At 49.9% G+C, this 27,436-nt stretch overlaps 2 protein-coding genes across 36 annotated transcripts in view; both read right to left on the bottom strand.

The window, feature by feature from the left end:
* Nucleotides 1–27,436, bottom strand: part of LOC119859844 (protocadherin gamma-C5-like) — a 372,734-nt gene that overhangs the window by 31,511 nt on the left and 313,787 nt on the right. The window contains exons 1-2 of one of the 35 annotated variants that reach the window (XM_038412600.2): nucleotides 26,618–26,629; nucleotides 18,174–20,764 (exon numbers count right to left, since the gene is read on the bottom strand). The exons of 28 other annotated variants lie outside the window; for them this stretch is intronic. In XM_038412600.2, the coding sequence (XP_038268528.1) occupies nucleotides 18,174–20,615 (2,442 nt within the window). In that variant the 5' untranslated portion in view covers nucleotides 20,616–20,764; nucleotides 26,618–26,629. Of the gene's footprint in view, nucleotides 1–550; nucleotides 3,473–3,702; nucleotides 4,258–7,151; nucleotides 9,905–18,173; nucleotides 20,765–26,617; nucleotides 26,630–27,436 lie in introns of those variants that run through there. 6 more of the 35 variants (XM_043490741.1, XM_038412599.1, XM_038412621.2 and 3 more) reach the window with 6 other exon arrangements.
* Nucleotides 1–27,436, bottom strand: part of LOC119859868 (protocadherin gamma-A10-like) — a 159,159-nt gene that overhangs the window by 19,192 nt on the left and 112,531 nt on the right.

Raw genomic sequence — 27,436 nt, 5'->3', positions numbered from 1 at the left:
ACAAAAAGATCAAAACAGATAAACTTTGTTTTAGCAAACTACTCAGTTCCAAGTCCGGCTTCATAGGTGGAATAAAGTAGTAAGAGGTAAATACAAAAAACTTCATATTTAACCTGAAGAAAAGCTGTAAAGCTTGTCTCTCTGACCAACATAATTTGGTCCAATAAAAGATATGACCTCACCCACCTTGTATCTCTAATATCTTGGGACCAACACAGCTACAGTAACACTGCATATACCAATGCAATATGTCACTTACAAAACTTAAGGTATGTAAACAAGGAATGGTTTAAGGAGAAGCTGCAGCTACCTGGGCCAGTCACTCTCAATTTAGGGCTCTGGTCCTGATGTGTTAGATGCTATTCCCACCCAGGCATCCCACCTCCATTATGCAAAGCCCTGACTTTCCCCCTATCTCTTGCTGGACAGGTAGAGGTAATGCACTTTCCCCAAGAGGCCAAAGTGTATTGAAAGGCCTGAAGGAGAAGAGTGGATATTTATGAACAGTGACTCTGAACAGAAAGGACAGCAGGACACACATAGAGCTTACCCTGTCGCAGGGACTCACTAAAGCACTGGCCATCTGATCAAAGGCAGACATGCTCTCCCCGGTAGTGGAATGGCTGAAAGGTTTTACAAAGAGGAAATCCCCTTGATCAGACATTGGAGAGAAACAAGACTTGTAGTGTTGTGCCTGGGACACCAGCCCAGCTCCACCCACATCCAGATACTTGATGAAACCTTCCGAATTCAACTGCCCAGGGAAGTTCAATGAGGACTTGTGGCCTGTTCTCCTACAACAACGTGAGAGGGGCCAGCTTGCAGCTGCATTGCCCGATCTGAGGCACCTGGTGCCTAGGACAGCCAGCATCACACATGACACCAGCGAAATGGCTACCAGGGAGATGATGAGGTAGAGAGTGACGCTGGATTCTCTGGAAGTCGATTTGGGAAGGTCCAAGGCCTTGGCAAAGTCTTGAACAGTGTTCTCCTCGGGAGAGATGACTAAAGCCACTGAGGCAGACAGGGAGGGGGTCCCATTGTCCCTCACCTGGACCACCAGCCTATGGAGCGCTCCTGACTCCCTAAGTGCCTCAGTTATTCGGATCTCTCCGGAGCGGAGCTCCACCCGGAAGGGACATGGCTCACTGGTCTCCTGGAGCTGGTAGGAGAGCCAGGCATTGTGGCCGCTGTCAGCATCCACAGCCACAATCTTGGTGACCAGATAGCCGGGTTCTGCTGAGGAGGGGACTGTCTGTTGGAAGGCAGAGCCCCTGGGGACGGGTGGGTACACTATGGTGGGCGCGTTGTCGTTCTGATCCAGGACGAACAGGTGGAGCATGGCGGTGCTGCTCAGGGCAGGGGACCCAGCGTCCTGCACCTCCACAAGCACCTGGAACACTTTGTCCTGCTCGTAGTCAAGAGCCTGTAAGGTGAAGATGGTGCCGTTCTCTGGGTTGATGTGGAAGTAGGATGAGATGGGCACATCCTGCATGCCGGTGTCCAGAATGGAGTAGGAAAGCTTGGAGTTGGCACCCACATCAGGGTCAGAGGCAGATACAGAGAACACAGAGGCCCCAGGAAGGGTGTTCTCCTGAATGTGGGCTGTGTAGGAGGGGCTGGAGAACCTGGGCACGTTATCGTTCACATCAGAGATTTGGAGGAAGATGGTTTGCTCGGTGGACCTTCGAGGGGACCCGGCGTCTGTGGCCATAACAGTGATGTTGTATCCAGCAGCCTTCTCTCGATCCAGAGGCCCAGCAGTGACCAGTGAGTAATGCCCTTTGAAGGAGCTCACCAGTTTAAAGGGAAGATCATTGCTTATCTGCAGGTGGACTTGTCCATTTTCCCCAGAGTCACTGTCCTTGGCACCAATTAGCGCTATCACAGTCCCCGGGGGCGCATCTTCCTGCACCGGGCTGGACAGGGAGGTCAGCACAATGTCTGGGCTGTTATCGTTCACGTCCACCAGTTCCACCCGGAGGCTGCAGTGCCCCTCCATTGCGGGGGAGCCCTTGTCTCTGGCTCGAACGGTGATCTCGTAAGCACTGGAGACCTCGTAATCCAGCAGGGCTTTGGTTGTGATCTGCCCTGTCTGGGGGTCCAGGTTGAACAGTCTGAGGAATGTATCGGGGGCATTATTGCTGGTTTTGAACGAATATTCAACCTGCCCATTCAGGCCTTCGTCCAAGTCAGTGACGTTCAGCTGTGTAACCAGCGTCCCTGATGGGATGTTTTCTTCCAGAAACACTTTGGAAATCGGCGGATCACACACAGGGGGGTTGTCATTGGCATCCAGGACATGAACTGTGATCCTGGCAGTGCCTGATCTCACCGGATCCCCACCATCGAGAGCTGTTAGGGTTAAGTGATGGGCCGCCACTTTCTCTCTATCCAGGGCTTTCTTTAGCACGATTTCAGGCATTTTCACACCATCTCCCCTTACATTTATGCTCAGGGCAAAATGGTCACTGGCGCTGAGTTCATAGGTGGAGATGGAGTTGGAGCCCATATCTGGGTCTTCTGCTACCTCCAGGGGTAAGCGAGTCCCTGGGTTCGCCACCTCGGTGATCTCTAAAGAAACTTCCTTCTTCGGGAACTGCGGCGCGTTGTCGTTGACATCCAGGATCTCCACCTCCACCCGGTGCAGCTGCAGCGGGCTTTCCAGCACCAGCTGGAGCTGCAGAGAGCACGTGGAGCTCCGACCGCACAGCGCTTCCCGGTCTAATTTCTCATTCACAAGCAGGATCCCATCGGCCAGGTTCACCTGGAAGTTCTGACGGCCGCCCTCGCTGACCAGCCGCAGGCTGCGGGCCAAGAGGCTCCGCACGTGCACACCCAGATCCTTGGCAATGTTCCCCACAAAGGAGCCCGGCTCGAGGTCCTCGGGCACTGAGTAGCGAGTCTGTGCGGGAGCCGGGTCCGGCAGAGAGAGGAAAGCACCGAGCAGCAGGAGCTGCCAGCGCAAACTTGATTTCCCGGCCATGCTGCGCTCTGCTGTGTGTGTCTGAAGCCACGCGGCGCCGCCTCCCTGGCTCCAGCCCCGCTCGCTGCCGCCCGGGAACTCGCGCCGCCGGTTCCAGCGTCCCCAAAGTCCGCTCCTCGGGTGCTCCCGGCTGCCCGGCAGGGTTTATCGGCTGCTGGGGGGGGGGGGGGAGAAGAGCCGCAGCCGGAGGGACTGGAGGGGAGCCGATCTCAAACGCTCAGTTCCCCGGCAAAGACCGGCGCAGAAAGTCGACGAGCGATGGATGCTGACAAGTGACAATCCCTCCTCCCGACAGCAGTGCCCCTTCCCCAAAACTCACTCGGCCTGAACTCCAGGCACGTAGCCCCGCCAGACCGCCCCCCCCCCCGCTCTGCACCGCCGGGACGCTGGCGGTGAGTCACCGGCAAAGGATACCCTAAACCCCGGGGGTGCGTTCAGCTCCGACGGGATGGCCAATGGAAAGGGCAGGTGCTTGGCAGAGAGCCCAGGGAAACCTGTGACTTGACATAGAACCTTGGGGGGGGGGGGGGACAGACGCGGTGCAGAGAGCGGCCGCGTCCTCTCCCCTGGCCCGGCACTAGAGGAGCTGGCTGCGATTTAGCGCTGTCCTACAGCGCGTCTGGTGCCTTTGGGCCACACGGACCCAGCCAGACACGCTGCAGGTCACACGGCGGAGTCAGCTGGGGACACTGACCTGGCACGTTCAGGGAGCTCGCCTCAGTGGAGCAGCTGCGATCAGGCGGGCTGTTGCCCGAGCCGTTTCCGAGGCTCACGGAGGGTTTCGTGAACATGAACTCGCTGATGTCCGAGACGGGAGAGAAGCAGGATCTATAACCCCGGGCAGGGGGGGGGCCCTGGCGGTTACCTGCACGTCGATCGTGGCGTCCCCCAGGCTGGGCTGTACGTGTCCGAGCAAGGTGTTTGGGGGCACCCGGAGCGTGTCCGCTTTCACACAGCTGCCAACCGCAGCACTTGCATCCCTCCTCACACACCGGACACCCAGCCCCACAAAAGCAACCAATGACAACGCTGAGATTGTCGCTAATGAAATGATTAAATACAGTGTTAACCTGGGGACGCTCTTACTTTCCGCCGCGAGCCTTTAACCCCAGGAAGGCTTCAGGGGCATTCTCCTCCAGCAACACCAACACGGTGACGGAGGTGGACATGGGCGGCTCGCCTGAGTCTTTCACTACCAAGAAGAGTTCCTGTGTGGCAGCATCCTGCTCCTGGAGGGCTCGAGTAGTCCGGATTTCTCCGGAGCTCAGGGCCACCCTGAAAAGCCTGGGATCGGTTGCCTGCATTAAATGGTAGGAGAGCCATGCATTTCGTCCAGAGTCTAGGTCCACCGCTATGATCTTCGTTATTAAGGCCTGGGGGCTGGTAGAGAGAGGAATCCTGAACTGAACTACTGAGTCCTTCCCGGTCAAAGGGAACTGGATCCCTGGGGCGTTGTCATTTTGGTCTGTGACGAAGACGTGGACCTCTGTCCTGCTGCTGAGAGCTGGAGAGCCGCCATCGGAGACTTCCACCTGGAACTGGAAATAAGTGATTTGCTCGTAATCAAAAGGCAGCTTCACGGAAACCTGCCCACTTGTTGGGTTTATGGAGATGTATGCGAAGGGATCCGTAGCTGGACCTTTCCCTGGGCTGCTCAGAACAGAATAGGAAAGGCGCGAGTTCTGGACCAAATCAGGATCGGTTGCGGACACCGTGACCAATATTTCCCCCGCCTGGTTGTTCTCTTTCAGGACGACGTCATAGGAAGCTCTCTCGAACTGTGGCATGTTGTCATTGATGTCTGCAACCGTGACGGAGAGAACTGTGTGTCGGGAGAGAGAGGGGATTCCCAGGTCAGAGGCGGAGACGGTGAAATTGTACTGGAAGACGCTCTCGCGGTCCAGCTCCTGGCTGGTGAGCAAGGAATACTGGTGCTCAAAGTCTTTCCGAAGTTTGAAGGGAAGGTTTCTGGGCAGATGGCACTGGACCTTCCCATGCTCCCCGGAGTCTCTGTCTTTCACGTGTATCACAAAGACCACAGTTCCAGGAGGGGCATCTTCACTCAGGAAGCTGGAGAAGGAGGTGAGGACCACCTCCGGAGGATGGTCATTCACATCCGTGACCTCTACAGTGACGCTGCAATGCTCCTCCATCGTGGGAGAGCCCATATACTTGGCCTCAACTTCAATCTCGTAGACAGACGCTTCTTCAAAATCTAGATTCCCTTGAACTCGGATTTCTCCCGTTTGATCGTCTATTGAAAATATCCTGCGCAAGGCTTTCGAGTTGTGGCTGCCCAGAGAATAGCGTCCTTCTCCGTTAGGCCCTTCGTCCACATCTGTGGCATTCAGTTTAATGACTAGCGTGCCTGAGGGAGAGTTTTCCACCAAAAGAGCTTGGTAGGAGGATTTATCGAACACTGGATGGTTATCATTGGCGTCTAGAACCTGGACAGCAATTCGTGTTTTGCTGGATCTTGGGGGAGAGCCGCCATCCTCAGCAGTCAGGACCAAATGGTGGACAGCTCTGTGCTCCCTGTCCAAAGCTCTTTCCAGCACCAGCTCCGAGAATTTCCTGCCATCTGTACGTGCCTTCACGTTGAGATTGAAATTCTCATTGGCGCTGAGGTGGTAGGTCTGCAAAGCGTTAGAGCCCACGTCCAGGTCCTCCGCCTGATGGATAGGAAAGCGGGCGCCCAGAGAAGCCAGTTCGTAGATCTGTAAAGCGATCTCGCTGCTCGGGAATGCAGGAGGATTATCATTTATATCCAATATTTCCACTTCAATGCGGTAGAACTCCACTGGATTTTCAATAGCGAGTTTGAGATGCAAGAAGCAACGCAAATTCTGCCCGCAGAGCCGCTCTCTGTCGATTCTGTCATTGACCACTACAATCCCAATGTTCACATTCACAGAGAAATATTGGGAATCAGAATCAGAAAGAACCTGCAGATTAGCAGCCGCGAGTTTTGCCACATCTGTCCCTAGATCCTTAGCAATATTTCCCACAAGGCACCTCGAGTCAGTTCCTCTGGGACAGCGTAACAGATCTGGGCGGAAGAGCTGTGTAAAAACAAACAGAGAGAAAAGAAAGGCAGGAGTCCCAGGGACCAGGCAGAGTTTCCTGCTCCTAGCATCTTACTAAAATCCACAGAGAGAAGCTATGCACAGCAAAGAAAGCGTGTCTGCTTAAACTGCTAGACGATGAATTGTGGATCTGTAATAAAGTATCAGAGAGAAAGGGGTCTGCGCTCACTGTTTATCTCTCTCATTCATTGTTTTGGGCACCTATTGAAAGAGGCAAATACAGCTCCAGCGGGGAAGGGGAGGGGTACACGCTGATCTCCAGTATTAGCCTCTTATTCATTGGCTAAGAGTGTCTTCCCGTTTATCCAATCACTCGCCTCCTTCCCGGGACAGTAACACAAGCACCAGTCCATGGGCGGAAGTTGCTGCTGTGTAACAAAGATCCGTTGAATCTGCAGTTTTGAACCTAGAGACACCAGGCAAACAGCAGACAATGACGAACAAAGCGAACTCTTTGTGATTTAAGCATGAGTGTCAGCAACAAGGCTTGCAGAAGTGTGATCCGGATTACCTGTTTGCAAAACAGAAGCATTTTCTTGAAAACACACACTGATATTTTGCATGAACTGAAATCCTTTAAATTAGGTTCAGAGATAGGTTCAGCAGGTCTCATTTGGAATTGAAAGTTAGTTAAATGAGAACAAATAATCAATGTCCGTCCCTCTCGTTTCCCTTCCCTTTCCTTCCCTTCCCTCATTAGAGCTTCCAGATTCATCTCATGTAATTAATTGCTTGCACACTTCCTGTCATAACCAAGTTATAAACTTGTCAATGTTTAAGGCACAGTCCAGTGAACTAAATCCCTGATTTTCTGACTCACAAACTAATGAACAGCTCATTGTGTGTGCACCAGTGTGTCTGGAATACCTGTCTTACACGCAACATCTGGAGCGTTATTTTACATAAACCAAACAAAAGAAACCCTTCGTGCCTGAGCGTATTTCATGATGGTGACACATTTTCCCAGTTCATCCCTAGACACAAATCCCATGTGCTGCTCTGTCCTCGGTCACATAGGAAACACGCTTCAAGACACCCGTGTCATTTGTGAGGAATGAAAGGCAAAAGTGCCATCTCACCTGACCGGATTCATTCGATGTATTTGTACCAGATAAGAAAGTGTCAGTTTCCATCGCTAGGGCACTGGGCGGGGGACAACTCATAGGTCTCATGAAGGTGAAGTCACTTCTGTCTGAGCCTGGAGAAAAGCAGGTCCTATAGCACTGGCTCTGAGAGTCTGTGGGCCTGAGTGTCACCTCCATGTATTTCAAAGTGCCGTCCGTGTTCAGCTGAAGCTTTGGGCTGGAGTGTTTGAAAATGTCCCTAGAGGGTGAGTTGCTCAGGCAGCAACAGGAGTGTCTGTCTCTTTTCCTGAGGCACTTTGCAGACAATACGATGAAAGTAACAAGAGACACCATGCTTACTGCCACCAGCGCAATAATTAAATAGAGAGTCAGGTCGGGCTTTTCTTTGGGGTTTGTTAGGAAAACTCGAGGTTTGGAGTTTTCCTGCGACGCTTTGTCTTCTAAGGAAACCATAAGAGTGACTGTGCAGGACAAAGCTGGGTCCCCGTTGTCCTTGACTAGCACGACGATTTTCTGCGCGGCCAGGTCTGTGTCTTGGAAGCCCCGGGCGGTCCGGATTTCTCCTGTGTAAAGAGCCACTCGGAACAAGGAGGGATCTGTAGACTGTGGCAGCAGCGAATAGGAGAGCCAGGCGTTATGGCCAGAATCTGCATCCACTGCTGTGACTTTGGTGACCAGGTAGCCAGCGGGAACAGACTCGGGTATCCTTTGGGGCGCTGCGACCTGTCTGCCAGTCACCGGGTGCAAAATGACCGGGGCGTTATCGTTCTGATCCAGAATAAAGACGTAGACGGTAACACTGGAGCTGTGAGGAGGAGACCCCGAGTCCTGCACAGCCACGGGGATTTGTAGTACCTGAAGCAACTCGAAGTCAAAAGTGCGCTGCGCATAAACATTGCCATTGTCTGGGTTAATGTGAACGAAGGAAGAGGCAGGCGCACCCTCGATCTCACTTCCCGCTATAGAGTAAGTGAGGCGGGAATTTTCTCCCTCGTCGGGATCGGAAGCCGACACGGTGCAGAGCAAAGAGCCCGGGGGGCTGTTCTCGCTCAGGAAGGCGTTGTAGGAAGACTGAGAAAAGCGAGGGGGGTTGTCATTGACGTCCGAAATGTTCAGAAATATTGTGGTCTCGGTGGTCAGAGAGGGTGATCCTGCGTCTCTGGCAGTCAGATCAATGGTGTATTGAGAGACGGATTCTCTGTCCAGTTTGTCGCGGGTGATCAGCGCATAGTGGTTTTCGAATGATTTAATTTTGAACGGCAGGTTTGGTGCTATTCCTAAACTTACTTCCCCATTGGCACCCGAATCTCGGTCTCGCACATTGAAAAGCCCCACCACAGTCTCCAAGGGGGTGTTTTCTGGCACTGGGTTCACCAAAGAGGTCAGCAGGACCTCTGGGGAATTGTCATTGACGTCTTCTACTTCCACCTGGAGAACGCAGTGGCCTTCCATTTCCGGCACGCCCCTGTCTCGGGCTAGTACGTGGATTTCATAGAAACCCGCTTCTTCGAAATCCACAGCTCTCTGAACGCGGACGGCGCCAGTGGGGGGATCCAAATCAAACAACTTCCGGACGAAGTCGGAAGTGTGAACGGCAAAGGAGTACTGTACTTCTCCGCTGGGGCCCTCGTCAGGGTCAGTAGCATTGAGTTGAATAAGCAGAGTGCCCACAGGGGTGTTTTCCGGCAAGCTGACCTTGTAGACAGACTGGTCGAACACAGGTGCATTGTCATTGATATCCACAACAACCACGGTTATCTGCGCAGTGCCTGACCTGGCCGGATTTCCCCCGTCAATGGCGGTCAGTACCAGCTGGTGTTCTCGCTTGTCCTCTCGGTCCAGGGCTTGCTCTAGCACCAGCTCCGGGAAGAGTTTGCCGTCCTTAAGCTTCTTCACGTCCAGTGAGAAGTACGGGCTGGGGCTGAGCCGGTAGGAGCTGACCGTGTTGGTCCCCACATCCGGGTCCTGGGCACTCTCCAGAGGGAAGCGCGCAGCCACGGTGGCGGACTCCGCTATCCTCACCGTGCGCTGGGCAATGGGAAAGCTGGGCGAATTGTCATTCAGGTCCAGAATCTCAATCTCCAGGCGGAAAAGTTCCAGGGGGGTTTCTATAACAGCCTGCACCGGCAGCACACACCCCGCGCTGGCTCCGCACAGGCTCTCTCTGTCTATCTTTTCATTCACCAGCAGAGTGCCGCTGGCCAGGCTCACCGCAAAGTACCGTCCGCTCTCCGCCGAGCCCAAGTGCAGCCTGCGATCCAAAAGATCCTCCACCTTTAAGCCTAGATCTTGAGCCACATTCCCCACCACTGTTCCCAGCTCCGACTCCTCCACCACTGAATAGCGAATCTGCCCAGAGACCCAGCCCCAGCCGCACAGGGAAAGCAAACTCAGTACTTGCCATTTCCAAGCGGGTTGCCCAGGGCTTCTGGGCTCCATTTCTGAGCTATCCTCCCCTAGAAAGAGTCTTTGTCCTGTTCCAGCACACGGGAGGCACCGGGGTCTGGATACGAGCTTCTAAAATCCCCGGTATTCCCCTCCACAGCAGATAGAACGGCTCCCGGGTTTGCCTAGCTGCAGCAGCGATTGTTAGTCACTGAGTGGAGGGGGTGGGATGGGGGAGGGGAGCTGAATCATAGCCACAGCGCCGGAGGAAAAAGGGGAGGGCGGTAGAGAGAGGAAGAGCAGATCCCCACAGCCTAGATCAGCACCTCATTGGATGACAGCTCCATCCGCTCTCGGCCAATGACAACGCCTCCTAAACATTTAAAGCTACAGGGACAAGCGCCGCAAGCCAGCGACAGGAGGACTAACTCCCCCAGAATTACATTTCACAAGCGTTAGTCAGTGGTTTTGGAGGCTAAATTTAGCAGCTCAGATTTTTGTTCTCAAGGAAACAGCACGTCATGGAAGAATACAAAGTACAAATCCTCATTATTTTGCTTTGGCAACCACAATCGTGACTTCAGATGTCACCCATCTCATCTCAACAAAGGACAAATCCTCAGCTGTGATGAATGCAAAACCCTGGTCTCTGTTATACAATATTTTCATACGCTATGAAAATTTGTTAAAGCTTAATGAACCCTCCACATCAAACATTTCACTGGTCTGGCGAAATATCCCCAATATTATTTTGAAGCCTCAGGGTAACCAGATAGATCAGAGCACTTTCTAAACAGCTAGCTACTGCCACCTTTCAACGCAAGACTTAGAAATCTGTCATGGTCTCCCAACACAACTGCGATAATTTACCCGCCAAGAGAGTAGAATGTTCACATTTACCACACTATTTTGAAGCCTTGCAGTGTATTTCCAGAGGCTCACAATCCATTGTACACTTTTTAAAAGCTGCTGTACAAGGACAACAGTACAATTATTACTGCTGTGGAGGCTGAGAGAAATACCTCGCCTTTCTCACCAGGGACTCCAATATTAATCCCTCACTCAAAACCAAAGTGAATAGATGTTTTCCAAATCACAAGTCATCTGAAATAAAAGCAATTAACCAACATGTTAAGGACATCACAAGAAGACTTTAACTCAAACCCCAAATATGTAATTGTCTCTCACTTCTCACTTCATTGGGATCGCTGAGGTTATTGCTGGCCAGAAGAATGTCTGCGCTGTTGATGTCCGGTTGATTATCGGGTTTGGCAAATAGGAGACTAGTCCCCTCTGATAATGGAGTCTGACCAAGCCTTTAGAGAGGACATCGAGAAAGAAAATCTCCCCCAAAGACAGTGGGGAACTCCAGTTTCTCGTCCACGTTCTGAAGACCTCTATCAAAGTGTCTCCTCACCTGTAGGGTATTTCCTCCCTTTAGATAAGTAGCCCAAGCTGTATAGGAGTTTCTGGCTCTTGCATTTCTAAGGCACTTCACGGCTAAAAATACGCAAGCCATGGCAGAGAGGACTGAGATTAATGCCAAAGCAATGATGAGGTACACTGTCAGGTGGGGAAGGCCATCCTGTTCCAGGTTAGACCTCCTGAAGTCTTCTGAGCTCCGGGCAGGGTCCTGCTCTAAGTTCATGATCACAGTGGTCGTGGTAGAAATGGGCGGCTCCCCAGCGTCTTCGAACACAAGGACAATCTTATGCGTGGGGGAGTCTTGTTCAAGGAGAGCTCGGGTAGTTCTGATCTCCCCGGTGTATGGGGAAACTTTGAAGAGGCTTGGGTCTATGGCTTGCTGCAGTTTGTAGGAGAGCCATGCGTTCCGCCCCGAGTCTGCGTCCACAACTGTCACTTTGGTCACCAAGTGCCCCGCCTGCGAAGAGAAAGGTACGGACTGCTGGGCCAGGAACCCCTTCTGAGCCACAGGATAGATAATCAGAGGAGCGTTATCGTTCTGGTCTAGGATGAAGATGGAGACAGTCACGTTGGTGCTGAGAGGCGGTGACCGCCGTCTCTAGCTTGTATCTGCACAGCTATCTGATTGATTTGTTCATGATCGAACGAGGAGCTGCTGTAGATGGTCCCGTTTTCGGAGCCGACATAGACATAGGAGGAAACGGGCACCCCCTGCACGGTACTATCCACGATGGAGTAAGACAGCTGGGAGTTCTGGCCCAGATCGGGATCAAAGGCGGACACGGAGCAGATGGGAACGCCCAAAGCGTTATTCTCTGGCACCTCCGCTTGGTAGGCAGGCTGGGAAAAGCGGGGTGGGTTATCATTCAGGTCCGATATGTTTATCAGGAGGCTGCTCTGGCTGGAAAGTGGCGGCGATCCAGAATCTGTAGCTGTGATCACAACCTTATACTCTGATACCTCCTCCCGATCCAGCAGGCCGCTGGTGACCAAGGAGTAGTGGCTCCTGAAGGACGGTACGATCTGGAAGAGGATGTCTGCCGGGAGCTGCAGCTGAACCTCTCCGTTTTCCCTGGAGTCTCCATCACTTACACTGAGAAGAGCCACCGCCGTCCCCGCTGCCGCGTCCTCTCGAACCGCGGCTGGGAACGATGTGAACCGAACGCGAGGGGCGTTGTCGTTGACATCCGTTATCTCCACCAAGACGCTGCAATGGGCGTCCATGGAGTGAGAGCCCTGGTCTTTGGCCCTCACATCGATCTCGCACACTGTGTCATCTTCATAGTCCACATTTCCCAGGACTCTTACCTCTTCGGTCCTTTCCTGGATGCTAAAGAACCGCCGGATTTTCTGGCCAGCATGGCTGCTGAAGGAATAGGTGATCTCTCAATTTGTCCGCTCGTCCTGGTCGGTGGTATTTAATTTAATCACCATAGTCCCTCCGGCGTATTTTCCAGCAGGATTACTTTGTACACGGGCTAATCAAAGACGGATGGGTTGTCGTTGGCGTCAATAACAGACGACAATCTCTGTAGTTCCGGATTTAGCAGGAAGCCCACTATCCAGGGCTGTGAGCACCAGCCGGAGCTACTCCTGCTGCTTCCCGTCTAGCGCCTTCTCCAGAACCAGCTCGGGGTGTTTGCTGTCGTCTTTACGATTCTTCACACTAAAGGTGAAACATCCAGGCGGGCTCAGCCGGTAGGTGCTGACGGAGTTGGCTCCAAAGTCCAAATCTTCTGCAGGCTCCAGAGGGAACCGGCGCGCCTGTCGCTGCGGACTCGGCAATCTCCAAGCGGGTGAGGCTAGTAAGGAACGCCGGAGTATTGTCATTCACATCCAGAATCTCCACTTCCAGGGCTAGGAGGCCAGCAGGTTGGCTAGCAGGAGCTCCAGGTACAGCAGACAGCGCGGGCTAGAGCCGCAGAGCCGCTCTCGGTCTATCCGCTCCTCCACCACCAAGACACCGCTCTGTGCATCTGCTCTGAAGTACTTCTGAGCCAAGCCGGGCAGGATCTGCAGCTCTCGGGAGGCCACCCGGGCAGCATCCAAAGAGCCAGGTCCCAAGCCACATCCCCAACAAAGGCTCCCGGGGCCAACTCCTCTGGGATGGAGTAACGGATCTGTGCCGCCTGCCACCCACCCCGCAGCGGGAAGGAAACCAGAAGGAAAGCGCCTACTTGCCATTGCAGGAACCCCCTGTTCCCCACCGCTGAGCGCATGGCGCAGCCCAAGCAGGGGGAAACCGCCCTGCCTTTCCCGGAGCTCTCTCGGCTCCGGCACAGCCAAGGAGGCCGCTGGGTGGGAGCAGCGGCTGGCGGCGGGTTTCAGACCCAGCAGGCGAGCAGAGCGGCGCAGCGCCAGCGTCTCTGCTTTGTTTCCCGGCAGAGCAGCAACAAGCAGCGCTGTGCCTTGCCCGGAGGAAGGGGGTGGGACAGTCCCACTGTCAATCAAAGGAGACTTGATCACCACCGCAACTGCAATATATGATTGGTAGAAGAGAATCACCCACGCTCCGCCTATAGGCAGTGAGGGGAAATGCTTAAAAGGCCAGCACGGCTAAGAGCGATCGGAGGCAATTTACCAACAGCCAACAATTGCACTCGGCAGCGGAAGAACTGAACTGTAAGTAATAACTCACCGAAAGCTTGTAAAGCGTTTAAACTTAGTCACGGGTATCCGTTTGTTCCAAAGGCCAGATTTACCGTTCACAATCTGGGGAATTGCACATTTCGTGCAGACCGGTAAATAAACAAGCGAACACTAACATTAGTGATATAAATTATTACCAAATTAAACGTTATTCCTCTTACTTGTGATCATTCTTAGTTCGTTTAAACACTATGTGAAGATCGAGCACAGAGTATTCTGCTAAACCCTTGTAGGGGATGCAGCTGGATAGAATGGGAAGGAGTGATAACCGTTTTCTACTGTTCTCCTTTAATCTCCGGTTCGGAGCTAGGCTCATCCACATGCTCTGAGCCACACTCCCCAGGAGTTCTATCATCTCTCCCTGCAGCTGAGGGGTTCGGCCACCCTCACCTAGCTCAAAAGTGCTTCTCATCTCTTTGGTCGGGCTCACGTCTGTTGATTGGTAGATTGGGTTGGAAACGTCCACCGCTGGAGACTTATTGAAAAGTTTCAACGACATGAAGCTGTTGCTCCTGGAGGCTGAAGAAACAAAGGATCCGTAGTAGTGAGTCTGGGGCGTGTGGGCATTTCCCCCTACGTCAATGAATGTAATTGGCTCTTCAGCACCAAGCTGTGTGCGGAGAATTCCACTGGAATGTTTGACTTCCTCCCGCCTCGTCAGTGAAGTCCAGAAGAGAGAGGAGAACAGAGGCGCTGCCGCAGAGACGGGTCTCCCAGGTCTCTGGCTTGCACCCGGCGCTGGAGAGTTTGCGTTTGCTCGCGGTTAGAGGAGCGGAGGGGAGTGGACGCTGCTGGTCTGGGAGTTGATGGAAACGTACGGGCAGATGGGCGCTTCCTGTGGCTGGGTATCCACCAGGGAGTAGGAACTGAGCGAGTTCTGGCCTGAGTCTGGGTTCCACGTGGACTCAGGGAATCCCAGGGCGCCGGGGCCGGCGTTCTCCTTCACAAGCACCTCGGAGGCATATTCCGGGACCGCGGGTGGATTGTGGTTCACAGGGGAAAGGTTTAGCGCCAAGGCTCTTTGGCGGAAGGAGGCGGTTTCAGTGACTGTAACTGCGTAGCCGGAACACGCCTCCCTGGCCGGGGAGCTGCAGTGACCAAGGAGAACTGGTTTCTCAAGGAGGGTCTCATTCTGAAGGGCAGGTGCTCAGCGATGCGGATCGTCACTTCTCCATAATCCCAGAATCCAGATCTTTGGTGTTGTTGAGCGCTGCCACAGCCTCCAGCTCGGCGCTCTCGGGGAGGGAGCCCAGCACCAGGGTCAGTCTGATCCCCGGGGCGTTATCATTGACAACCTAGATGTCTGCCTTAACGCTGCAGCGCCCCTCCATGGCAGGCGACCCCCATCTTTCCTTTGATGTCAAATTCCTAAAGTCTACTGGTTTCCAAATCCAGCCTGCCCAGCAGTGTGACCTCCCTGCTTTGGGGTGCACGGCGAACAGTTGTTAAAACATCCTGGGAAGCTTGGCTGCTGAGTGAACAGATGATGTGACTCTGTGTCAACGGCGTTGAGTTGGAGCACAAGGGTGCAGGTGGTGCTCTCCAGCAGGCTGACCCTTTAGGCAGACTGATCAAAGAGCAGCGCATGGTCACTGGCGTCCAGAGCAGAGACCCTGAGCTTTACTAGCCCCGATCGTGGCGCTTTGCTAGCCCGGTTCCGTTCAGAGCTGTTAATACCAAGCGGTATCGACTTGTTTCTCTCTGTCCAAAGTCCTTCCCAGCAGCAGCTCTGGCACGAGACTCCAATCGCTGCTCATCTTTACTTCCAAAGCAAAGAGATCCTTGGGGCTTTGCAGCCGATGACGGAATTACCGCCGACGTCCGGATCCCCTGCTTTCTCCAGTGGGATCCGTTGTCCCGGGGACACTGACTCCCTATTCCTAAATCCAGTTCTCTTTTCAGAAAGCGGGGAGGACTGTCCTTAGCTTCTGCGATCTTCACCACTGCTCGGTACATTTCCGAGGGAATTTCAATCACGAACTCTTAACTGCATAACGCAGCTAGACCTCAGACCACAAAGCGCTTCCCGGTCAGTGGGATCCTTTATAAGCAGAGCCCCGCTTCCCAGATCCACTCGAAAATGCTGCCTGTTCGCCTCACCAGAGACCTGCAGCATGCGAGCCCAGCCGCCAAGGAATCAGTATCCATCCTCGAATCTGTTGCTATATTCCTCACAAAGGCACCATGCTGGGATTTCTCTGGGACAGCATATCGAATCTGCCCAGAGTTTAAATCCAAATGGCAAGAGAGAAAAAAGAGAGAAACGACTTAGCCTTTTTCCATTTATTGCCCTGGGTTCCGTCGCCCATTTCCACGGTTGGCTGCTGGATGCACAAGCTGGTCTGGCTGAGGGTGCAGATCCTTAATAATGATAACGGAAAAATCTAACCTGCAGCAGCCAGAGCGAGGTTTCTCTCCTTGCTGCTGCTTTCTCTGCCTTTGCTTGGCCGGCGCTGGAAGGGTTACGCTGTACTTTCTGGGGTAGCAGAGTTGATTCACTCTCATTTCAGCACCTCATTGGCAGACAGCGCCACAAGGACTCAGCCAATAACCACAGCAGAGACGCTTTTAAAGCTACAAGGTCAATTTTTCATTGCTTTTACATATGTAATATTTCCTGCTCCCTGCCTTCAAGACTACAAATTACAGTATTTCCCACCCTATCTTTTTCAACACTCGTGTGTTCTTGTGTAGAAAACATATGTGCATTAATGTATATGTCTCACAAATTATACCTGTCACAGAAACAGTAGGCTCTTCTCAGTTCAGACATTTACCATATTGTTTTATTCCTCATGATCAAACAATTCTAGGGAACTGAAAGCTCCTATGTTATTTTGACCGCACAAGGGTTAATTAGTAAGAACAACGAAAATAACTTACAACACTCAAACTTCTGCCAATTTGTTGCTTACTGAGGTGCAAAAATAATACCATTTCAAGTATTTAAAAAACCCAAAGCAGGTGAATTTAATTCTTGACTTCTCATTTAAACCAGAGTCTACAGCAGAAACCTATCCAACCCATTAAAATGCTGAAAATAACTGAAATATATAATCATGGCCTATTATATACCCAGAGGACAGTCAAAGGCAAATGTTATATCCCTGATCTATTTAAGGGGGAAATAAAATGGCATGGAAAATGAGAAAGACAATGAAATATTATACCACAATCATATAGTCACTGCATTTGTCATTACGTGTTAAAATACAATCACCGATTGTGTTAGTATGAAATGGTTGGTATTTAGTGTTCTTGAAAGTCCATTCTCTAACCATTATAATAGCTTAAATTTTAAAAAAAGGTAAGAGCACATGATATGGCACTAATTTCTTACATAACCAGTAACTGCATCAAGAGAAAGTTCCTAGGGACCGTATTTGTTTTCAGAGTCATATTTTTCAGATGAAATCACATACAAAATTATAATAGCCTAATCAATACAATAACAGGTGCAATTAATTCAGAAATAATGAAGATGTAATACTACACCATGGCAATGAGATGTTGTTCTAAAGTATAGGAGTCAAGAGTTTCTTTCTCTGACTCTGAGGCACCACAGTTCTCACTTACCTACCCACCATAGGTTTCAGAGTAGCAGCCGTGTTAGTCTGTATTCGCAAAAAGAAAAGGAGTACTTGTGGCACCTTTGAGACTAACAAATTTATTAGAGCATAAGCTTTCGTGAGCTACAGCTCACTTCATCGGATGCATCGGATGAAGTGAGCTGTAGCTCACGAAAGCTTATGCTCTAATAAATTTGTTAGTCTCTAAGGTGCCACAAGTACTCCTTTTCTTTCTACCCACCATATTGATACAAAACCACACTGGGGAGATTCTAAGACTATTTGAAAATCTGCAGACTGAGGACTGCCCTTATTTCCCACTGACCACATTGAAAGCTGCGGGAGTTCAGCACTTTACACAACTATGAGACCTAAGCACTTGGATAGTGATCGGGAAAAAAACATTCGCTTCCAATACAAGCTATTTGATCCCTCTCAAAGGTGCAGAGTGAACCTCTCGCCCACATTCTTATTATAAAGTAAAATAAAAACAGCTAAACTAGATTAGCCGAGGAAAAGTTACAATGGGCCTTCATTTAACTTCAGCAACCTCTGAAGGTTACACACGCGTATCACAAACCAAGACTTCAACCACTAATGTGTATAAAGTCCCAATACCTCCCCCACAGTGGAGCGATTCCATGGTCTCTTGAGGCAGAATACTGAATTAAATATACACTCGTTCAACTTTATTACTTTAATGAGAGATATCCCCGGGATTCCTTTATGCAAACCAAAAACTAAGGAGCATTTACATCTTGGACATCTACTTCCGGGAGGGCACTGGACAAAGTATGACACTTTTCAAAGTCACTTAATTTAAGGAATAAAACATGTCGGAAAGGTGGGGATTAAATGCCAACACAACACATAGGGACATAAAGTCGCTTTGACCGCCACAGCTGCGGCAGACAGGTAAAAGTTTCTATCTATCTTGAGCTGAGAGCTCACCACTCATTACCGAATACATGTGAGAGGGCTACATTACCTCACCGGGAGCCGGACACCTGCTAGCTGTGCCTATTCTCTGATGATATAATCCGGACTCGCAGGTTTTCACAGTGTTCTGACGGCTCCCACTGGGGCTGGGGGCGAAGGGCTTTGTGCACAGAAGGTCACTCTGGCGGGAGTCCGTGGTGAGATACAGCTGCTGGTAGAAGTTCGGAGGCACATATCCGCCCCGGACAGCGTCTATGCGGGTGAAAGGCCCCGGCGTTCCGTAAAGGGAGCTCCTGGAAGAGCTGAAAATCTCCTTCGATTGCCTCCATTTGTAAAATTTAACAATGCTCACCCCTATCACCGTGACAAAGAAGACCACGGATACCACGATCACAGCCAGGGTTAAATAGAAAGTCAACTGCTTCTTTTTGTCTTGCGTGGGGGACACATCAGTGAGATCCGTCAGGGCCTCCTTAGCAGTCTCCGCTACGGCTATGGTGATGGTCGCGCTAGAGGACTGGGCTGGCTCCCCATGGTCTTTGACCAAGATGACCAAAGTGTGCTTAGGAGCATCGCCCTCCAGCAGCTGGCGAGTTGTGCTTATCTCCCCGCTGTGCAGTCCCATCGAGAAGAGGCTGGTGTCGGTGGCCTGCAGAAGGGTGTAGGAGAGCCAAGCGTTGTATCCCGAGTCCGCATCCCAGGCCACGAGCTTGGCGAACACGTGCCTGGCGCTGACTGTCGGCGAGATCATCTCGAGGTGCAAGGAACTGCCGTTTGGAGGCGGGTATAAGATGCTGGGCGCGTTGTCATTCAGGTCCGTAACAAACACAGTGACAGTGAGCTTGGTGGATAGCGCCGGGAGGCCGCCATCGCGGACATGCACTGTCATTCTGAACTCCATGATGTCTTCGTGGTCCAGGGACAGCAGGGCACTAATGGTGCCGTTCTCTGGACTAATAGAGAAATACCTGCCAACGACATTGGCCGTGGAGCTGTTTTCCAGGATGGAGAAGGAGAGGCGAGAGTTCTGGTTCAGGTCTGGATCCCAGGCACTTACATTAAATATTGGCGCGCCGGGGAGGTTGTTTTCCGCCACATACACCTGGTAGGAGAGCTGGGGAGATTTGGGGGGGTTGTCGTTGATATCTGACACTTGCACTAGTATCTGGCTTTCCGCCCAGAGCGAAGGCGATCCCGAATCCCTGGCGGTGACGGTGATGTTATACTCGGACACAAGTTCCCGATCCAAAGCTGCTTTGGTTTTCAATGTGTAGTAATTCTTCAGGGAGGAACTGAGTGTGAAAGGGATGCCAATGGGCAAAAAGCAGTTTACCAGGCCGTTATCTCCAGAATCCAGGTCAGTGACGCTTAGTAAAGCTATCACTGTCCCTGGGGCGGCGTCTTCAGGCACCGGGCTGTATACGGACGTCACTGTGATCTCAGGGGCGTTGTCATTTACATCAATGATTTCCACCAGTGCTTTGCAATGAGCCACTCCCGGATTAGAGCCCTTGTCTTTAGCTTGTATGTAAATCTCATAAAAAAACGTTTCTTCGTAATCCAGGAGCCCTTTGACTCTCAGTTCTCCAGAAGCAGAGTCCAGGGCAAAGAGTTCTCTCACTTTGGCAGGGGTGTGACTACTGAAGGAGTAAACTATATCTCCATTGGGCCCCGCATCCAAATCAAAGGCGCTGGTTTTGACCACCAGAGTGTCTGTCCTGGTGTTCTCCCTTATGCTTGCCCGGTAGGTAGTCTGGTTAAAGACGGGGGCATTATCATTCGAGTCTAGAACATCAATGTGGATGTGCACACTGGCAGATCTCGGAGGGCTCCCCCCATCCACCGCTGTGAGGACCAGCTGCAGTTCTGGTTGCTCCTCCCTGTCTAGCTCTTTTTCCAGCACCAGTTCTGCATATTTGCTGCCATCCCCTCGCGTCTTCACATTTAACACAAAATGCTGGTTGGCGCTGAGATGGTAGGTCTGCAAAGAGTTACTCCCCACATCCGGGTCTTGCGCGCCCTCTAGTGGGAAGCGAGCTCCAGGCACCACTGACTCACTGACTTCCAGCCTCATTAGACTGGACGGGAAAGCTGGATCGTTGTCATTGATGTCCTGGATCTCCACGGCAGCGCTGTAAAGCTCCAACGGGTTCTCCAGCACAATCTCAAAGCCCAAGGTGCACGGAGACAGAGTCCCGCAGAGTTCCTCCCGGTCTATCCGCTCCTTCACAAACAACATCCCGCTCTTCAGATCTGCCTCAAAGTACCTCTTGCTGCCTCCAGACACCACCCGGAGCCTGCGATCCGGCAGCCGCTTGAGCTCCAAGCCCAGATCAGCTACCACATTCCCCACCCAGGAGCCTTTTTGCGTTTCCTCGGGTATGGCATAGCGAATTGCTGCGGAAGCCCACTCCGAAACGCCAGACAATAACAACAAACTAAGTACTTGCCATTCAGTTACCCAGCGGCTCCTTCCAGCAGCGCGTTTCATGTCACTGTCGGGCAGCTACTTAGCCAGGCGTTTGCACGGTCTATTTCCCTTAAAAATCGTCAGCTCCTCCCTTCATATTGAGACCTGGTGAGTCCCGGGACTGGGCTGTGTGGCTGAGACTCGGGCATTGTTTTCCGGCACAGCACTCCCTCCCGCTCGGCTCACACCGTCTCTGCCTCATCCCGGTTCACAGCAGGAAGGGCCACCAGATCCCCAGCTCCTTCATTGGCCAACAGCGGCACACAGAGTCCCAGCCAATAACTACACGGAGAACTGCTCCACCAGGCTCCCTACTACTACGCGTGCGCAGTCCAATTTGCTTTGTCTAACTTGTCACATCGCAACCCAGTGTTCATGGGAACGCGGTGTCACAGTTAGGGTTTAATAGAAAACTAAACACTTCAGAAGAAAACGCATTTACCCAGGCACATGGGAATTTGGGATTTAAGTGGTTTCGCACTTCTGTGTATGTCCTAGGAAGGCACATTTCCTAGAGCCATGACACATCGTATCACAGCTCTGAAAGCCAAGGAAATATTCTCCTCCTACTCCTACATGCTGATCTCCCACTGACATCGTTGGGATCACAACAAAAGAACACACACACATCCTTTACTTAAACTAGTATCAGGGGGTAGCCTGTTAGCCTGTATCCACAAAAACAACAAAGAGTCCGGTGGCACCTTAAAGACTAACAGATTTATTTGAGCATAAGCTTTCGTGGGTAAAAACCCCACTTCTTCAGACGCATGGAGTGAAAATGGAGGCAATTTGCCCACACCCAGGGATGGGCAGATGGGAGCCTGCGGTTCTACCTTCTGACCAGACCCTCTTTTCTGGGTTCCATGCCCCTTTTCTGTGGGCGCGCCAGCTGTGTGCATCTGTCATACTGAACTGGTCACACTTTACTCCCAAAGAGAAGCTATAAATCATCCCCTTTTCGTGTAGGCTATCTTTCTTTGGCGGATAAGGTATATTACCTTTTCTTTTTCTTGTCTACTTGCCATTAAACTCAGGGGATGATTGGACCAAAACCTCTCATCCCATTAATATTCAAAGGCGATTGTATCCGAAGGAAAAGGTCTGCGTAAACTGGCCATTAGGAGTAAATAATACATTAAAAAAGAAAAGAAAAAAGGGTGGGGGAGGAGGATGAATTCAACTGCGAAAACGAAGAGAAAATCCCTGCCAGACAAGGAGAATTTAAAGTGGAATCCTTTGTTTATTGAGGTAATCATGGCAAATTATTTGGAAGCCATTCAGGGTGAGTTTAAGGACTGTATATAAGGAGTAAGATGCAAAAAATATACCTCACAACATTTTCAACTGCATAGATCTTAATAAGGAAGATCCACTCATAGAACTCCAAACTCCCAATCCCCCACTCATGCCCACCAATTTCCATCTCAACTCTAACTGCCAGTCCTCTATTTGCCTTTGTCAAACAGAGCATCTGGTTTCCTCACTTAAATCCTGACCAACATAACACATTTGAAATCTACTGGTGTAGAGTGGGTGTCAGATATTTGGGGCTAGATAATCTAATTCAGTTGTTCTCAAACTGTGAGCTGGGTCCCCAAAGTGGGTCACGACCCTGTTTTAATGGGGTCACCAGGGTTGGCTTTAGACTTGCTGGGGTCTTTGGCTGACACCAAAATTCTGAGCCCCACCACCCAGGGCTGAAGTCAAAGCCTGAGGGCTTCAGCCCTGGGGATCAGGGCTCAGGTTACAGCCCCCACTCACCTAGGGCTGAAGCTCTCAAGCTTTGGCTTCACCCCCCTCCACCAGGTGGTTGAGGCTCAGGCTTCCGCTTTGGCACCCCTGTCCAGGGTGGAGGGACTCGGGCTTTGGTCCCCCTTCCTGGGATCGTGTAGTAATTTTTGTTGTCAGAAGGGAGTTGCAGTGCAATGAAGTTTGAGAAACCCTGATCTAATTCAATAGGCTACTTGCAAATTGATTAACCCCATCATGATACACAGGATCATGTTACTGTGCTACCACATTTTTGATCAAATTAATCTCTGGATGCCTTTTTGTTTATTTTGATATGGTATTTTTGATAACTATACTTTGTGATTTTATTGTCTCATATTGAGCAAGTTAGTTTAATCATGTGTCAGAACAGAATTACTGTAAGTAAAGATATCTCCTGGTGCAAGTGCTAGGGGAGCCAACTAGGGGGAGCGCTTTTCTTGACCTGCTGCTCACAAACCGGGTAGAATTAGTGGGGGAAGCAAAAGTGGATGGGAATCTGGGAGGCAGTGACCATGAGTTGGTTGAGTTCAGGATCCTGACGCAGGGAAGAAAGGTAAGCAGCAGGATACGGACCCTGGACTTCAGGAAAGCAGACTTTGACTCCCTCAGGGAACAGATGGCCAGGATCCCCTGGGGGACTAACATGAAAGGGAAGGGAGTCCAGGAGAGCTGGCTGTATTTCAAGGAATCCCTGTTGAGGTTACAGGGACAAACCATCCCGATGAGTCGAAAGAATAGTAAATATGGCAGGCGACCAGCTTGGCTTAATGGTGAAATCTTAGCGGATCTTAAACATAAAAAAGAAGCTTACAAGAAGTGGAAGGTTGGACATATGACCAGGGAAGAGTATAAAAATATTGCTCGGGCATGTAGGAAAGATATCAGGAGGGCCAAATCGCACCTGGAGCTGCAGCTAGCAAGAGATGTCAAGAGTAACAAGAAGGGTTTCTTCAGGTATGTTGGCAACAAGAAGAAAGCCAAGGAAAGTGTGGGCCCCTTACTGAATGAGGGAGGCAAGCTAGTGACAGAGGATGTGGAAAAAGCTAATGTACTCAATGCTTTTTTTGCCTCTGTTTTCACTAACAAGGTCAGCTCCCAGACTGCTGTGCTGGGCATCACAAAACGGGGAAGAGATGGCCAGCCCTCTGTAGAGATAGAGGTGGTTAGGGACTATTTAGAAAAGCTGGACGTGCACAAGTCCATGGGGCCGGACGAATTGCATCCGAGAGTGCTGAGGGAATTGGCGGCTGTGATTGCAGAGCCCTTGGCCATTATCTTTGAAAACTCGTGGCGAACGGGGGAAGTCCCGGATGACTGGAAAAAGGCTAATGTAGTGCCCATCTTTAAAAAAGGGAAGAAGGAGGATCCTGGGAACTACAGGCCGGTCAGCCTCACCTCAGTCCCTGGAAAAATCATGGAGCAGGTCCTCAAAGAATCAATCCTGAAGCACTTAGAGGAGAGGAAAGTGATCAGGAACAGTCAGCATGGATTCACCAAGGGAAGGTCATGCCTGACTAATCTAATCGCCTTTTATGATGAGATTACTGGTTCTGTGGATGAAGGGAAAGCAGTGGATGTATTGTTTCTTGACTTTAGCAAAGCTTTTGACACGGTCTCCCACAGCATTCTTGTCAGCAAGTTAAGGAAGTATGGGCTGGATGAATGCACTATAAGGTGGGTAGAAAGCTGGCTAGATTGTCGGGCTCAACGGGTAGTGATCAATGGCTCCATGTCTAGTTGGCAGCCGGTGTCAAGTGGAGTGCCCCAGGGGTCGGTCCTGGGGCCCGTTTTGTTCAATATCTTCATAAATGATCTGGAGGATGGTGTGGATTGCACTCTCAGCAAATTTGCGGATGATACTAAACTGGGAGGAGTGGTAGATACGCTGGAGGGGAGGGATAGGATACAGAAGGACCTAGACAAATTGGAGGATTGGGCCAAAAGAAATCTAATGAGGTTCAATAAGGATAAGTGCAGGGTCCTGCACTTAGGATGGAAGAATCCAATGCACCGCTACAGACTAGGGACCGAATGGCTCGGCAGCAGTTCTGCGGAAAAGGACCTAGGGGTGACAGTGGACGAGAAGCTGGATATGAGTCAGCAGTGTGCCCTTGTTGCCAAGAAGGCCAATGGCATTTTGGGATGTATAAGTAGGGGCATAGCGAGCAGATCGAGGGACGTGATCGTTCCCCTCTATTCGACACTGGTGAGGCCTCATCTGGAGTACTGTGTCCAGTTTTGGGCCCCACACTACAGGAAGGATGTGGATAAATTGGAAAGAGTACAACGAAGGGCAACGAAAATGATTAGGGGTCTAGAGCACATGACTTATGAGGAGAGGCTGAGGGAGCTGGGATTGTTTAGTCTGCAGAAGAGAAGAATGAGGGGGGATTTGATAGCTGCTTTCAACTACCTGAAAGGGGGTTTCAAAGAGGATGGCTCTAGACTGTTCTCAATGGTAGCAGATGACAGAACGAGGAGTAATGGTCTCAAGTTGCAATGGGGGAGGTTTAGATTGGATATTAGGAAAAACTTTTTCACTAAGAGGGTGGTGAAACACTGGAATGCGTTACCTAGGGAGGTGGTAGAATCTCCTTCCTTAGAGGTTTTTAAGGTCAGGCTTGACAAAGCCCTGGCTGGGATGATTTAACTGGGACTTGGTCCTGCTTTGAGCAGGGGGTTGGACTAGATGACCTTCTGGGGTCCCTTCCAACCCTGATATTCTATGATTCTATGATTCTATGATTCTATATCAATACAATTAGTACCTAAAACTGCAACATGTAATTATGTAATCATGATACTGAAAAAATACAATAAAATAAAATAAACTTGAGCAGAAAATGTGCAGTACAAAGGACATGATAAATAAACATTAAAGTTTTGGCCATTTCCAATGTATTTTTCACAAATTGCTTTACATCACAGAACTAATCAATAATGAGCAGCCATCAGCAGACCCAGAATGAATGCAATTCTAGATGTTCATTGGCTTACCTGAACCTTATCTAAACTATTTGGATCTCTTTAGGCAGCAAAATTTGGCTGGAAATTTACACCTGGGTAAAGTGGATATGAAATGCTACCAATGCTGTCACCAATGCAAATGACTACACAAAGGTCAGGACAACAGAGGATCAGGCCCCTTGTGCTCATAGACTTTCACATGTGCTTTCAATTCCAAGCCTGAACAGAAAGCCAAAGTTAAAAAAAAACTATCTACATATTTCAAAAGCTTTAAAAAGCTTTAGCATTCATTTTGTTTTAAACATGGGTGGTGGATGAGGACGTTAGTTTGCCCACACTTGTTCAGCTATTCTCTTTAATACCTACAAATCTGTTTTGAACAATAAACTTTGTCAAAAGTTCATGAAGCCACTTGAGAGATTTTGATCACAAATACATTTGTTCCGTTCTCACTATAAAGTGAATGAACTGATATTTTAAAAAAATCTATAACTTCCCCATCACCACACACACAAACATACAAAATTAGTCATCCATTTATGTGAAGTTTATGTTGGGAGTGAATTTTTACTACTGACATGAAAACACTTGGAAACAAGGTGTCTAATGGAAATGATGCACCTTTAACTCTGGAAGGATTACCTGCCACAGGTATTTTATGGTCCTATGTACAAATTTTTACAATAGTCTGTTCACTGTCATTCTTCCCTGAAAGAGACAGTCAACTACTGTATTGACATCTTCATTTTTCTTACTGTAATCTACCTCTGTCTCTTCTAGTTATACTCACATCCTTTCTTACAGGCCTCTCTGCAGACAACTTGCTGTTATTTCCCCCCCCCCCCCCAAATGATTTAAGAGAGAGGGAAGCAAAGTTCATCACAGTCATCCTTTTCAAAGTAGACTTGAATGTTCTCACCATTTTTCTGCTCTGGTACAAAAGATTTAGATGGTACCTCAAGTAAAATTGATGCTGGAAACAGCAAAATATTCTGACTTTATAGAAACACCTTTAATTATTTTTCAAGCATATTTATGGAAATTTCTTGACTTTTATTTACTGAATAACAATTTTCATTTCCAATGTATATACTGCAATTATGAAAAAGCACCTTTAATCTTAATATATATATTAATATATATATATATACACACACACAAAAAGAACAATTATTCAGTAGCTTTTCTACATAATATCTATAGAAGCAATAAGAAGATGACAGAACAGTGGAAGTATTTCATACAATTATGGTTTATACCTGTCAGGGTTCCTTTCCCACTCTGAACTCTAGGGTACAGATGTGTGGACCTGCATGAAAGACCTCCTAATCTTATTCTTACCAGCTTATGTTAAAAACTTCCCCAAGGTACAAACTTTGCCTTGTCCTTGAACAGTATGTTGCCACCACCAAGTGTTTTAAACAAAGAACAGGGAAAGAGACCACTTGGAGACATCTTCCCCCCAAAAATATCCCCCCAAGCCCTACACATACCCTTTCCTGGGGAGGTTTGAGAATAAGATCCTAACCAATTGGTTACAAAATCATCAAAGACCCACCAAACTCCTGGATCTTGGAACAATGGAAAAATCAGTCAGGTTCTTAAAAGAAGGATTTTATTTTTAAAAAAAGAAAGGTAAAAATCATCTCTGTAAAATCAGGATGGAAAATACTTTACAGGGTATTCAGATTCAAAACACAGAGGATCCCCCTCTGGGCAAAACCTTAAAGTTAAAGAAAACAGGAATAAACCTCCCTCTTAACACAGGGAAAATTCACATAAAACAAAAGATAAACTAATCCGCCTTGCCTATCTTACCTATACTGGTTCCAATATTGGAGACTTGGATTAGGATGGGTTGGAGAAGATGGATTTCTGTCTGGCGTCTCTCTCGGTCCCAAGAGAGACCAACCACGTAAACAAAGAGCACACAAAAAAGCCTTTCCCCCACCCAAGATTTGACTGTATCTTGTCCCCTTATTGGTCCTTTGGGTCAAAGATGCCAGCCAGGTTAGCTGAGCTTCTTAACCCTTTGCAGGTAACAGGATGTTGCCTCTGGCCAGGAGGGATTTTATAGCACCATATACAGAAAGGTGGTT

This window comes from Dermochelys coriacea, chromosome 8, assembly GCF_009764565.3.
Source record: "Dermochelys coriacea isolate rDerCor1 chromosome 8, rDerCor1.pri.v4, whole genome shotgun sequence".
NCBI classification, from domain to species: Eukaryota; Metazoa; Chordata; order Testudines; family Dermochelyidae; genus Dermochelys; species Dermochelys coriacea.
Note: the sequence above shows the minus strand (reverse complement) of the source record. Positions and strands in the feature narration are given on the sequence as shown.